The sequence below is a fragment of the Octodon degus genome, unplaced genomic scaffold (genome assembly GCF_000260255.1).
Source record: "Octodon degus isolate 3935 unplaced genomic scaffold, OctDeg1.0 scaffold00036, whole genome shotgun sequence".
In the NCBI taxonomy this organism is placed as follows: domain Eukaryota; kingdom Metazoa; phylum Chordata; class Mammalia; order Rodentia; family Octodontidae; genus Octodon; species Octodon degus.
In genome coordinates this window covers 16,203,898-16,218,899 of record NW_004524612.1, presented here as the reverse complement: position 1 = coordinate 16,218,899, position 15,002 = coordinate 16,203,898, and the positions used below count along the sequence as shown (strand labels likewise).

General features: G+C 51.5%; 1 protein-coding gene across 1 annotated transcript in view; it reads left to right on the top strand.

Moving 5' to 3' along the window:
• Xkr6 (XK related 6) overlaps positions 1 to 15,002 on the top strand; it is a 235,644-nt gene that overhangs the window by 200,852 nt on the left and 19,790 nt on the right. Inside the window, exon 4 of the mRNA XM_023714734.1 lies at positions 10,454 to 10,650. Coding sequence (XP_023570502.1) covers positions 10,454 to 10,650 — 197 coding nt within the window. The remainder of the gene's footprint in view (positions 1 to 10,453; positions 10,651 to 15,002) is intronic.

Genomic DNA, 15,002 nt, shown 5'->3' with positions numbered 1-15,002 from the left:
GAGAGGGAGGGAGGGAGGGACGGAGGGAGGGAGGGAGGCTCGTTTGGCTCTCTGAACCACCATGAGGCCTCAAAGTGAGCTGGAGCCAGAGAAAAGGGCCTTTCCTGGCCCTGTCTGGGAGCCTGGAATGTGACCATCTGAGCTTCCCAGAATTCCAGGAGTTTGCCAAACACATGCTCAGTTTGTTCATTCATTCACTAGAAAGCAGCAGATGAACTAGGAATGGTGGCACATATTTGAAATCGCAGTACTCAGGAGGGTGAGGCAGGGTGGTCACTGCATGTTGGAGGCTAGCCCAAGCTAGATATGGAGTTCAAGGCCAGCCTGAACTACCTAACAAGACCTTTATCTCAAAAAACCAAAAACCACTGGACATCCATGCTGTGCCAAGCAGTGTACCTCCTATCAGAGAAACGAAGATGAACAAAAACTCCAAACTGGGTCTCTGTCCTGGGAGGTTATAGTGGGGGGTGGAAGGCATGTCTCTGAGACATGGATCTTTTAAGCAGGTTTGTGCTGGAGAGCCAGGGGGTGGCCTGGGCCCCTTATGCTAGTGGGAAAAGAGGCTGGAGTAAGGTGGGTGGGCGCTATCCACCCAAGGGAAGCTCAGGCCACCCTACTATCGAGACCTCGTGTCCAGCAAGACCCTGGATGGCACTTACTCTGTGCCACCTGGCCCTGAAGCTCTCAGCTGCTTCTCCTTCCTTTCCGCTGGGCCTGGGAAGAAGTGCCATTTCATGCCTGCTCTCTCCTGCATCCCAGCGGCCACCGGGGCTCCGCTGATGTCAGACGCATGGACAAGAAGGGCTAAAAATAGCTCCAATCTGATGTGTGGCTCCCAGGGGCCAAGCTGGCAGCTGGCCCTCTGCCTCCCTCCATGCAGCCTCCCTGTGGATGCCACAGTGGCTGCACATGGCCAGAAACAGGCCCTCATTAAGGGAGACAGACAGACTTGCAATGCAGGTTGACTGCTGGTACGGGCCAGGCAGGTGTAACTGTGTGCTCACAAGTAAGTGGAGGTGGAGGTGGTGGTGGTGTGCGTGCGTGTGTGTGTGTGTGTGTGTGTGTGTGTGTGTGATGTCTGGGGATATGTGTGTGTGTCCTCTGTGGCACCATGTGTCCTCACAGTGTATCCACAGTGTGTCCGCATGTGGACTGTGTTACGTGGGTGGCTTGTGGGTGGGTGCAGGAGTGTGCATGGATGTGGAAGACTGTGTGTGCAGCAGCCACACCCAGGATAGGGGTGCAGCCCCCTCAGATGGCCACTTGTGTTCACATGTACCAGAGATACAGAGGCATTTTGATGACAGCAAAGAGCCCACAGGTGGGTGACTATTATTAACTTCACAGAGAAGCCCTGTCTTGCCTTTGGGGTGGGCTCTGTGTGTCTTTCTGGAAAGTGCTGAACAGAACTTAGCCTGAAAGGGTTAGAGTACACTCTGGGGCCCAGCTGCCACTGCTGGAGGTGCCATGGCTGGGCCTCTGGGGAGCCCTGTGCTTTCCTGGCCTCGGGCCCCAGGGCCTCCTTGATGAGCTAAGGGGTTGTAGGTGGCACTGCCTGAGATGCAGAGGGCTGGGGCTGGAGTGCGGTGTCAGGCCCAGTCAAGCCCAGTCCAGTCCCTCCAGGTCCACACAGCCTCCACAGCCCTCTGCAGCCACCTGGCGACGCGACCAAGAAGACTCTGTGGTCAGGAAGCTGGGGCCAGAGCCTGCCGCTGTGCCTCTGCAGGCCGCAAGTGTTCTGCAGAGTCCTCCAGAGCTCCTGTGTGGGACAGAGCCTAAGCACAGCTTCCAAATGTCCTCAGCAGCAGCCTATCGTGTGGGTGACAGACACCAGCTTGGTGACTACAAGTCCCTTTCCATCTGTTCCCATCTCCAAAGGAGCCCCTGGGGTTGGTGCTCTCAGGAGTTGGGGACCCTACTCCATCCCCACTCCATCTGAGGGGTCTGATCTGGAGGTCCAATCACTGGCAGCTGAGTTGCCTGCTCCCTGGCCCAGCACCCCATTCACAGAGAGCCACTTGCCTGGTGGTCCTGGCCCCAGAAAAAACAGCGGGGAGCTTCTGGCTCCCAAGTCAGTTTCTGGCTGGAGAGAATCCCTGGGTCCGGGCACTGACCAGCCGGGAATCAAAGCGGTTTGCTGGTGACAGGTCCACTAGACTTCTGCAAAGGAAAAATGTGTGGCATGTGGGGTCGTGCTCAGTGGGCACACATCCGTGTCATGGGTAAACAGCCCTGCTCCTGACCAAGAGTTGCTCCTGAGGCCTGCAAAGAAGGCCCCAGCCCTGGGGAAGGCGAGTGCTTGGTAGTGTGGCTTTGCTCCCAGGACAGCCCTGAGGTGGCCATGGGGGGAGAGTGCTGCCTGCTCTGCCACACGGGATCGGGGTGGAATTCAGCCCCTGCCGTGGTCTCCGCCCAGCGCATACAGTCCTCTCTTGATGCTGACAGCTGCCCATCCCAAGGGAAACAGCCAACCCTTTTGGTGCCCTAGGGTGGGTCTCGGTGGTCGGCTTTATCAGATGCCGTTTTGGCATATAATAGTTTCACTTTAAGACAGCCGCATCAGGACATAACCCCCTCATGAGTCTAGGAACATCGCTCACCCAGTCCCAGAGCCAACCCTGTGCTGGAGTGTCACCTAAATGGAACCACAGGGCATGTGACTATCAGCAGAGGCAGGTCCTGCAGCCATAGGGCCATAGGGCCATTGTATCGGTGGACCTGCCCTGCACCCTCTGGTATGGATGTACGTGTTTGTTTATACATCTGCCTGTTGAGGGCCAATCAGCAACTATGAGTAGGGCTGAGAAAACAATTGTGTACATGTTAACTGTGGGGGCACAAGACTTTGTTTCCAGAATAAAAATCCAGGTGTGGCACTGCTGGGTGACAGGGAGAAAGTATGGTTGACTTTATGCGACTCTCGGCTGTTTTCTAGGGAGCCTGGCTGTCTGCTTTCATCCCTGCCTGATGTGAATGACGTGAGCATTCCTGTTTCTCTACCCTTCCTCCACACTCAATATTGCCAGTTTAGTACTGGCAATTTTAGTGATTTCCATAGTATGAAGTATTGACTCATCGTGTGCTTTTGATTGTAATTTTATATTTGTTTCCTGATTTTACAATGTAGAGTCTTTTCTTGTGTTTGTTTGCTATTGTGTGCCTACTTTGGTGAAAGATTTGTTCAAACATTTTGCCCAGTTTGAACACGAGATTGATCTGCTGTCTTGCTCCTGGCTTTTGAGAGTCTTAAATATTCCTCAACATGTGGATTCCTGGCATGTTCTCCTGGCCTGGCGGCGGCGAGCCTACGGCACGTGTGCCACAGCAGGCTGTATCACCAAATGCGCTAAAAGGTTCACCATCACGACTCTAGCCTCTCTTTTCCTTCTCTTAATGCCACCACATAAAATAAATTTTTAATTTTAATGTAGTTTCACTCATCAAAATTTCTTTTATGGATCATGATTTTATGGAACAGTCCTATCATAAGTAAGGACTATTTGCCCAAGCCAAGGCCATAAAGATTTTCTCCTGTTTTCCTCTTAAAGTCTTTCTTTTACATCTTAATCTATGCTACATCTGTTCAACATTGCATGTGAATGATTGACAAATCATTCCTGTGTCACTGGGAAGACTTGCCCTTTTCAATTAAGCTGACTTTGCACCTCTGTAAGAACTTGCCAAAAACCCCGTGGAAGGTTCAGATCTCGCACCTGGTGAGATGGCACATGGGTGCAAGAGAGAGACAAAGAGAGAATACTCTTCAGTTGAGGAGGTCTGGGATGACCCATGTTCTCTGTAGCACAAAAGTCCAAGCCCCAAATCTCATAGATTTTATTGGTACCAATCCAGGAGCAGGTGGGAGTTGTGGCAGGGTGCTAGGGAAAAGAAACTTTGCAGGCATCAGCTGTAATGAGAAACAGAACAATTTTGTACCAGGCATAAAGGTCTCCAATTAGCAGTGTGACAAGGCTGGCACCTTTACTGCCAGGAAGGCATACTTCCTTCTGAGTCTCGTGGCCTTAACTGAGATGCCATCTCGCGTCTTAGGTCTGGAATCTCACAGGCTCTTGCTGAAACCCCCACTCCCATCGGCAGAGGAGGAATTGTTACTCACGCGCACCAGCCATGCTGGTCTCTCAATGGGACTTGCTCACGTTCTTTTAGCCAATTAAGGGAACATCTGGTTTGATATAGCCAGATCTGCATATTTCAGTGAAGAGGGTTGAAGTAAAGGTCAGGGAAAGATGGAGGCAGCAGGCTTTGCTTCTCAGGAGAGCACAGCTTGGTGGCCTCCTGGCAGGAGCGCCTGCCTGCCCAGTGCAAGGTCGTGAGTTTGATCCCGGGTACCACAAACAAACAAAAAATCAGCTGTAAGTATGTGGTCTGTTCCTGGGCTTTGTTCTGTTCCCCTAATCCACTTTGCTCCCTGCTGATATGACACTGTCTGTAGTTTTATAGTAAGTACCCTAATCATGGTGTGACTTCTTCAGATTTATTCTTTTTTTAAAAATTTTATTTATTTATGTGTGTGTGTGTGTGTGTGTGTGTGTGTGTGTGTGTGTGTGGCCAGCTCAGCCCACCAGGGGGGCGGGGCTGGCTGGCATGTGGTGCTGGGGGATTGAACCGCGGTCCCTGTGCTTTGCTTAGCTTAGCTTGTTCTAAGTAGGTGCTTTAGACCACTGAGCCATCTCACCAGCCCTTCAGATTTATTCTTTTTCAAAGTTGTTTGAGCTATTTTAGGTCTTTATCATTTTATCATTTTATATTTTGGGACCTGCAAAAAAACAAAAAACAAAAAAACATGCTGCTGGTATTTTTATTGAAATTACTTCTAATATATATCAATTTGGACACAACTGTCACCTTTACAATATTGTATTTTCCAATCCCTGAGCTTACTGTGTCTCCTATCACCCATATTTGCTTTGATTTAGTTTGTTATCATGCTGTAGCTTCAGCATGAAAATGTTGCATATTTTATTAGACTTTCTATCTAAGAATTTTGTTTTTGGACCTAATTTAAATAACATATTTTTAGAGTTTCAATTTTCCATTAATAGTTCATAAAATGCTATTGATTTTTATATGCTGATATACTTTAGAGACGTTGCTGTATTTATTAATGATTTCTTTGAAGTGTTTGTAGCTGCTTTGGGTTTTCAGTCTCGGCAGTCATGTCACTTACATTTGGGGGCAGCTTTACTTCTTTCTTAACGATCTTTCTAATGTATTTGTCTTTGGCCTTGTGCATGGGCTGGCCTGCCAGTATGATGCTAAATAACAGAGATGCAGGGAGACAGACATCGTAGCCTTGTTCCTGACCTTAAGGCTAAAGCATTCCATCTTTTATTATTGAGAATGATATTAACTTTTTATCACTGAGTATGATATTAACTATAGGTTTTTATAAACACCCCGTATCTACATCAGGATAAGAAAATTTCCTTCTATGTTTAGTTTTTTGAGAAGTGTTTTTTTTTTTTTTGTGGTACCAAGGATCAAACTCAGGACCTTGCCCTTGCCAGGCAAGCATTTATTGCACTGAGCTGTCTCCCTGCCCCCCCCTTTTGTTAATCAGGAGTGGATGATAAATTTTGTCAACTGTCTTTTTTTCTGCATCCATTGATGTGATGGCTGTTTTTCATGAATAATGTCATAGATTATTCAATTGTCTTTTGAATATTGAACTAGTCTTTTAACTCACAGATAAACCCCAGTTGGATCTGGCATATCGTTCCATCAACATACTATTTGATTTGCTAATATTTTCAAGATATTTGCATCTGCATTTAGAGGAGCACTGTTGTCTGCAGTTTCATTTTCCTGTGTCAAGTTTGTCTGGCTTTCTTGTTAGAGTAATAACTGGGCTCATAAAATGAATGAGGAGATCTGCATTCCTTTTCCATTTTCCAGAAAAAAGGGTGCAGATATGGCATTGTTTATACTTTAAGTGACTGGCAGAACTTACTCCTTTCTTGAAGAGTGGTTCTCATAAGATTTGGGCTCAGCCCTGTGTGGGGTGAATTCCTTTCAGGGTGGGTTCTTCTCTTGAGACCTTGAAATTCAAGGTTTCAAAGGCCACCTCTGCAAGCAAGGGACTGTCAGTCCTGATGGGCAAATCTCTTCTGCCTCTGGCCCCTTGTGGAAATTGCTTATTTTCCTTAGCAGTCAGGTTTGGGCAGAGCCCGTGACAATTCCCAGTGGAACAATATGGTCTGGGCAAAATCTTTTCCAGTTTGCCTGAACCATGGCAGGCTGAGTGATTTTGGGAAAATCACAGCCTCTCTCGGCATCGGCTGAGACAACAGTAAAAGAATGGCCTCTGTGCCTCTTTGAGGTGGTGATGTAGAAAAGCAGGCCCACAGAACTCGAGGGCTCTGGGGTTGGGGACAGGGAGCTGCAAACAAGTCCACAGCTCCAAGGGAAAGTGCAGCAGTGAGCACAGTTGTGGACAGGGAGACAGGAAGCACACACCCTGGGTGCAGGGCTCACTGCCACAGATGGTGGCCTCTGCTGTCCTGCCCATGCGGGACATGCTCATTCTCAGCAATGTCTGCTCCTGTCACATGTCCTGGACTCCACCCTGGACCAAGATGCAGAGACATGAGATGCCCCCGCAGTAACACAGCTGAAGACCCTGCTTCTCCATTTTCACGAGGGGAGCAGCCTGGAGGCAGAGAGAAATGGTCCTGGAGGCAGAGAGAAATGGAGTCCCTGTGAGGTGTGTGACAGGGCTTAAGGGCATTGGCCTGGGACCAGTCTGCCTGGTGCAAAGCTCTGTGTGGCCACTTACGTGGCTCAATGAACTGAGGAATGTCTTCTCCTCTGTGCTGCAGGGAGATGAAGTGAATATCGTGCCCATCTTATAGGGTGGTTATAAGGATTAAAGCAGTTAACACTTCATGCTATGCAAAGCCACTTGCTTGAGGAATGAGGTGATGAAAGGTGGGAAGCCCTGCAGCCATCCTTCCTGGGGCGGCCAGGGTCATGTCAGGAGGAGACGCTCCCATGCTGACGTGGTCCTGTGGGCCCAGTTCCAGGCCCTCTCTACACAGACACCATAGGAGCCAATGTTCTTAGGGTGAGACAGTGTGACAGGAGGTGACACAGATGTGGAAGCAGATCCAGGAGGAGCAGGGTGGTGTATTCTCTCCTGAGCCTCTTCCTGGGGGAGGCAAGCATTCTGGAGCCTGAGAAGGATGGGAGGGCTTGGGAGTTTTGAAGCGTGGCTCGTGCCTTACCCTTCGGATGCTACACCTCGGGGCACACCGCGCCTCACACCCCTGCACCTGCGCTGTCTGTCGCAGAGAGCGCGTGCCCTAGGTATGAGATCACCGGTGTGCCACGTCCCTCCTGTGACGCTTAGAGTCTGGCGCCACCGTGTGGTTGCCGGCCAGGTTGTTTACGCTAGGAGCTGGAGAACCAGCTGGCAGTAGCTGGCGGGTGGCATCAGAGGTCATCCACACCAACCCAACGGAGACAGGCGGGAGGACTGCAGGCAGGCGAAAGAAGGGACGCCGCTGCCAGCCCCAGATGGTGTTTCCTGAGAAACGGAGTGGCAAATCTGGGGACGTTCAGAAGAGTAATGGCTGCACCTTTGGAGACAACAGCATGTGTGGGCAGGAGGGCAGGAGCTTTGCTTGTGCTGTTGGGGGACAAGTAATGACAGGGAGCCAGACATCACAGCTCTGCCTCACCATCCCTGTGTGATTATGTCAAGGGTCAGCTCACTCTCTGATGTTGGGGTCCTAGCCCACAAAGCAGCAGCAAGCTGGGTCAGCGTGGAGACCTAACTGTGTGCCACCTCCCAAGAGGTGGGATGAGGGCAGCCCTGGGGGTATCAGGGAGGGCAGGGAGCTGGACCCTCACTTAGCTCTCACTCCAGGGAGAGACTGAGTGCTTGGTTAAACAGGAGGCTGACATGCAAGTCAGACAAGATAGATTCTCTGTGCCTGGCCACCTGCTTGCTGCTGGGCCTTGGGACAGCTCTAGCTTTGCCTCCCCTGTGCCCTGGGAGGCTGTCCCAGAAGAGATAGGTCAGCTTCTGCAAGTGTTCCAGTCCAATTAGCATGTGGGGGGCTGAGGCTTTCCCTGTGCCTGGCCTTGGTTGGCAGAGGGGCCAGGCCTCAGGGAGCTGGAGGGGGAAGAGCAGGGCAGGGCCTGTCTTGCCCTGGGAAGGGCAGACCTCAGGGTTGGCGTCACCTCAGGGCCCACATAGATAGGATCAGTTCTGCCATACCCTCAGTCCTTCAGCAGCTGGCCACTTGTGTGGGTAGGACGGGCAGATTCTGAGGTCTGAGTGTTTCCCTTTGTAGTCTGGTCCCTGGTAGAGTATGCCCAGGTGTGAGGGCAGAGCTGAGTTCTGGATCCGGGGACCCATTCTGATTGGTGAGAGCCACAGTACCTGGCTGTCCTGGATGCCTTTCTCTCTTCCTCCTTTGGTTTCCTCCTACTTCTTTCTCTTTTTGCTTTTTTTTTTTTTTTTTTTTTTTTTTTGCTTTTTGTTTTTCTCTGTCCCTCTTCCCTGTCTTGGTATGTGCATTTCCATCCCTCTCCCTCCCTGGTGATCCACAGCTCTACCGATGGGATGAGGTGCAGCAGCCCCCTCACTCCATCTCTGAGCATTTCCTCTAGTTCCTTGGCATTATGAATTCCCAGGCAGGGCCAACAACTCATGCCAAGTGCCATAGCCAGCAAGTGACAGAACCTGAAACCACCAGAATCCAGTGCTTTGCCTCACCTCAGAACTTCCGTCTCCCCACTGGTTAAATGGTGATAACTAGACCTGGCCCTCATGCCACCCGAGGGCTTCATGAGCCGGCACACCTGTGGTGCCTGGCCACAGCTGGCACCCTGGGCCCTCCCCCATCGTCTCCCCTACAGTTGCCTCTCCCTTGTTTTAGTTCTCAGTGGGGGCATCTCCTCCCACTGTGAGCTGTATCCCCAGGCTGGTCCTTTAGGACAGTTACCAAACCTCCTCCAAAAGCTCTCAGAAACCCAGACAGAATGCACGGCACTGTTCTCCAGATGCAAAGGGGAGACCCAGTACCAGTGCATTTGTTGGAGGTCATGAGAACCAGGAAAGACAGACAAGAAGGGGTGTTGTGAGAACAGAGGTGAGAAGGCCTGGCCGTGAGGCCTGTGGGCTATTCTGAGCACAGTGGAAAGCTGTGGCAGCCAGCAGAGGGAGCGGCACTGCCACACTCTGGATCTGCAAAGAGCACTTTGGCTGCAGGTGAAGAGGTTGTTATGGGGCAGAGTGCAGGGCACAGAGTGTTATGGGGCTGGTGAGGAGGCTTCTGTGGTGATGCTGGCAGGGGTGGGCAGTGGCAGTGGGGACAGACAGGGCCATCCATAGCCCCAAGTGGGCACTTGGAAATGCTTGAGGACAGCAGGACCTCGATGGAGTGTCACTCGTGCGCTGCATCTTTAGCACATAGGCTGGGCGTTTCAGAAGGGCCTGAGTAATGTATATCAGCTTCTCCCCCTAGCCTGGCACCCATGCCAAGGTTCCCATTCTTGGTCTGACTGGACTCACAAAGCCCAGTGCTTTCTGACTCTTGACTATTTTGCCTGGTACCTTCAGCCCCCTCTTGCCTGCGGCTGGAGACATGGCTCCAGGGCGAGGGCCTACTATGCACATCTTCTGGAAGTTCTGGACGTTCATCGATTGTCCACCACCCCAGAGGCACTGTGAGGAAAGAAGAGGGCAGGGGCATGGCCCTGGGGCGGCTGGCTCAAGGTCCCAGTTTGCCCCTGCTTTCTACCAGTGCATATGTCCTTTGCCCCTTGGTCCTCCCACAGAGCCTGAGTGTCATCCTGAGGGTGGGATCAGTGGACGGGAGACTGCCCAGGGATGGAGGCTCCCTTGCCATCTCTGGGCCTCCCTGGGGTAGAGAGGGACACACAAACCTCAGTGGGCAGTGGTCTGTGGCCAATTCTTACATGCTCTGCCATCCATGCCAGCCTGAGCGGCTGAGGTGACTGCTCAAAGAGAGCCCCAGCTGTCCCTCTCTGCCATCGGTGAGAGTTATGCCCACCCACTCACCATCTGGGTGTGGCCAGCCGGGGACTGGCACTCACAAACATCAATTACCTTCCTCTCCAGGGTGCCCAGAGGGGGTTACCCTGCCAGAATGCCCCCAACCCTGAAGCTGGGGCAGTCCTCATGCCTGCTGGCCTCACCCGAGATGTTTAACTGGCTGGCTTGCTCGTCGTCCAGTTGAGTGGATGGCGTCCAGGAGAGGGAGGATTCCCCACCCCAGGCCTCAGCACCCTGACATTGGGCAGGAACAACCTCGGACTCTCTTCCAGGCTTTTGGGAACTTCTGCCCTCAGCGGGTGGGAGGGGAGACCGCCGAGGTGGCTCGTAGTGGTAAGGGACCGCTGCTGGGTCGTACTGCAGCCCCCGCGTCCACCCACGCTCCTGTGTTCTGTCTCCTGGCAGGTATATCCGCACCATGTACCTGGGGATTCAGAGCCAGCGGCAGAAGGAACACCAGCGACGTTTCTACTGGGCTATGATGTACGAATATGCAGACGTCAACATGCTGCGCCTCCTGGAGACCTTCCTGGAGAGCGCCCCCCAACTGGTGCTACAGCTCTGCATAATGATCCAGAAGAACAGCGCCGAGACGCTGCCCTGTGAGTGCTGCGCGCCGGCCCCGCCCCTCAGGCCCCGCCCCCACGCAGGCCCCGCCCCCTCTCGGAGAACCCCTCCACTTTGGCCAATGGCGGGTCCCCGAATGCCCAGCTCTGGGCAATGCTGGCGTGGTCCGCACAGTGTTTCAGAGTGGCACCTATTTCCTCGATCACCCTGTGCGAGCCTGCTCAGCCTTCCTGAGACACTTGTTCCCACGGGCAGCGCAGCGAAGGGGCTCCAATGTGCCCGGTGCAGCAAAGTCAGCCCGTTCCCAGCAGAGCGCAGGGACTCTTTCCGTGGGCGCTGGCCTGGACAAGGTGTTTGTCCCTCGGTGGGGAACTTGGCCTGGAGACAGCATGCAGATACTCTGCCTGAGTTCGAATCCCGTTAGGTGTCCAGTGTGGCTTGTTAAACTGTGCTGCTCTGGCTTCAGCCTGTGTCTTACAGGACAGGCTACAGGGGCTGTGCTCCGGAGTGGAAGTGGGGGACACACACCTGTTCTTGGCCCCAGATGGCCTGAGGGGGCGGGGAGCTCAGGAGCCCAGTGCAGACAGCGCGGGTCTCTAAGGCACTCTGGGGCAGGAGAAGTTCTCCTGAGGACAGACACGGAGGTCAAGGCCAAGTCTCAGAGCTCATATGAGGGGGCCAGAGCTCCCGTAATGCAGAAGGCCCAGGACAAGGTCAGAAATGGCGACTCCGGGAAGATGGGTAGTCTGGGACGGCTTGGGACATAAGAATCCTAACATCCAAAGAGATGTCATGGGAAAGAAAAACCATCCTAAAAAGCAGTACAAACGCTAGGGGCACGTCAACTCAGGTGGGAGACAATTCCACCTAAATGGGACAATGGTCTCAAGAGGTAGCGAGTGTCTCATCACTAGGAGTATTTGAACAAAAAAAGTTGCTGAGGGGATTCCCCCCAGGAGCTGCCGCAGGGGCTCGCAGCAGCGCGTGCCACCTGCACCTGAGGCAGCTGGGGAGAGGCACCTGTCCTTGTTGTCCCTGCCCTGCCCAGCCAGTAGGTCTCCTGGGCTCTCACTTGGGCTCTCAACTCCAGGGCAGTACTTATGCAGTGTGTGCTGTCGCTGGTGCTCCCCTTTTGTACCTCTGTCTGCTGAGCTGGACCCAGGTGTTACAGGTGTGGGCTTTTCGATGACTCCGCCCACCCCACACTGTGAATGCTGTAGAAAGATCATTGATGCCACCTGGAGCACTTTCCCAGTCAGGCTTCCCATTCCTCTTGTCCTATGCCAACATCTCCTTCCACCTTGCCAGCTCCCCACCCTCTGGTTCTCACCCATCACACAATATTCAGCCTGCAAGATGTAGTTGCATGAAGTCTCCCCACAAATACAGACTCTGGTAGAAAAATAATAATGTTATGCTACAGTCACCTGAACATTTTTGCAGGGCCCTCCTTGAATCTGCTGTCTTAAAAGATTAACTAAAGATAGAAAGAGAGCTTAGAACACATTGCACTTCCGCTCGTGCTGAGTTCTTTGCCTGCTGAGGCTGAGCTGGTGTTTGGGTGGGGATGGGTTTGGAATACAGCCTGGTGTGGCAGGAAAGGCAGAGAGAATCTGTACAACTTTTCTGCTTTGCTGTGTTGGGACTTTATGATGTGGGGCAAGTTAATTTCCTATCTGTGCTTCCTCATTGGTAAAGTGGGAGTCGTAGCAACTTCTGGGAGTTGTTGGGTGGGTTGTGGAGTGAGTCGCACACATGGCTTCTTAGCGCATTGCTGGCGCAGTGTATACATGAGACACTCTGCCATTCTGTAAGGATGTCCTCAGCCAGGAGCCACAGTGTGCTATGAGGAACAGCAGGGGACATGGTGTGCCTGGTTCCCACCCTTGCGAAGGAACCTTCCAGCCTCTCTGGGAGACAGCACAACAGGTGAGGGAGTCTTGGTGCAGACATGGTATGGAGCCAAGGCTCTCAGAGGCAGGAGGGCCCACTGAGGCAGGGGCCAGGGAAGCTTCTCTGGAGAGCTTCCATGTAGGTGACAGAGTAGTGAGAAGCAGGAAGGAGCAATGTTGGGAATATCACACTCAAAGACCTGGAGGCAGCAAAGCATGGCTCAGGCTGCTGTGATGGAGCTTGGTGGCAGGAGGGTAGGGAGGAAACAGCAGGCAGGCCCAGGCAAGGAGCCTAGTGGTCTCACAAGCTTGAACTTATGCCTTATATGGTGGGAGAGGTCACACAGAAAACTCTGCCATCAGATCTACACAAGGGAACTTGGCCCCTGGTCAGGTGCTAGGGTTGTCGTGGTGTGTCTCGGTTAATTTTTGCTTATTGTTGGGACAAAATACCCAACACCCAAAATTAAGGAAGGAAAGGTTTGTTTAGCTCACAGTTTGTGGAGGTTTTAGTCCATACTTGGCTGGCTCCCAGGCAGAGTGGCACATGGAAGAAGGCAGCAGTTCATGGTGGCAGAAAACAGCAAGAACAAAAGGGCATAGCAGCAGCAGTGGCAAGCCTTTCTCCCTTCCTTATATTTCATTCAGGCTATCCACCCCATGGTGGGTGTATCACTCACATCCCAGCATTAGATTATGAATTAATCACTACCTCTAGAAGTCTGCCCATGACTTCATGAGGCTTTAGGGGGACAACTAGACAAAAACCATAACAGGATGTGAGAGGTTGGAACCCAGGGGAGTTGGGGAGTTGAGAAGTGGGCACATCAGAAATTGTTCTGGAAAGAGAACCATGGGACAAGAAAGACCTGAGGTGCACACTGATGGAAGGGATGGTTTCTAACTGGGCATTTAGCAAGAGTGGGTGCCTGGGTTACTGTTCTGTCATTGTTGAGACAAAACATCTGATGCCTGCAATTAAAGAGGAAAAAGTTTATTTAGCTCAGTTTGTGAACATTTCAGTCCATAATCAGTTGGCCCCAAGACAGAGAAGCACATGGCAGAGGGCAGCTGCAGTTCATGGTGGCAGAAAATGCAAGACAGCAAGTGCAAAAAGGGAGGAGCAAAACAGCAAGTCTCTTTGCCTCCCTTATATCGTATGCAGTTACCACCCCAGGGTAGGTGTAACACTCACACCCGTGATCCCAGCATTGGGCTGTGAATCAGTCACAAAGTCTAGAAGCCTACTCCATGACCGCAAGAGGCTTTGGTGGGACATCTAGACACAAACCATAACATTATGCCCCTGGCTCCTGAAAGACTCATACATATCCCTTTATACAAAAGATATTTAGTCCATCTCTAAAAGTTGCCAAAATTCTAACAGTTTCAGTGTTGCTGAAAAGTCAAAGTCCCAAATTCCTTGTGAGATCTAAGGCAAACTCTGAGCTGTGGACCTCTGTACAAATGTAAAGAAAGTTGAACACTTCTAGCATTCAATGGCACAAGATACTTCCATTCCAAAAGTCACCAACAGGGATATAAAGGAATGGAACCAAAGCAAATCCAAGTTTCAACAGAACTAACATTAAATTGTGTAGTTCCATGTGGAACATCTGAAACAATCTGTGGTAAATTGTGGGCTCCAAAGGACTTGTGTGGCTCTGGCCCTCTGGCACTTCCAGTGGTTGTAGCTCCCATGGCTTCTCTGTTCAGCCTGCTTTGCTTGCTCCCTGCAAATTTCCTTAGATGATTCACTTTCCTGGCTTTTCCAACCTTCTGGATCTTCATTGAACCTTTGTCTTCTCTTTCACAGCTTCACATATAGCCCTCTCAGGAGCACATTACCTGGCCTCCCAGGCCTTCTGAAATCAAGGTAGAAGCCACCCTAACCCCACAACTCCTACATTCCTTATTGACCCTAAAATTCAGAGCCATTTGGATGCTGCCCAGGTCTGCAGACAGCTGGAACAGTAGTCCCTCTTCCTCCCCTCTTGGCTGCACGGGTTGAGTGCCTAGATTGCTGAGCACTGTGAATCCAGTTCTGGGGAACAAATTCTTTGCACTGCAGCCATTCTAGAATCTGCTGCTGCTGCTTTGACCATTCTGGAATGTGATGCTCTGTTGCTTGTTTCTCAGAGCAAAGTCTTACACCTTTGCAGTTTTGATGCTTCTTGTGATGCCCTCAGGCCATCTTGTCTATTCCTTCTCCTTACCAGCAATCAAGATCTCTTTAGCTCTGTCTTTGCAGTCCACAGCTTTACTGAAGCTTATTTTCTGGCAAAACTCACAATATTTTAAATCATCCTACTGGGCTCTTTGCTTTTGATTTGTAACGTAAATTTGGCCTAAAGGCCCCAACAATAGCCATGCATTTGCCTCAACACTCAACTACCTTGAAATTTCTTCTGCCAGATTAATTAGCCCACCACCCTCAATCTTAGTCTCAGGCAAAACCTCCAGACATGAGCAAAATGCAGACAAACATCTTGCCA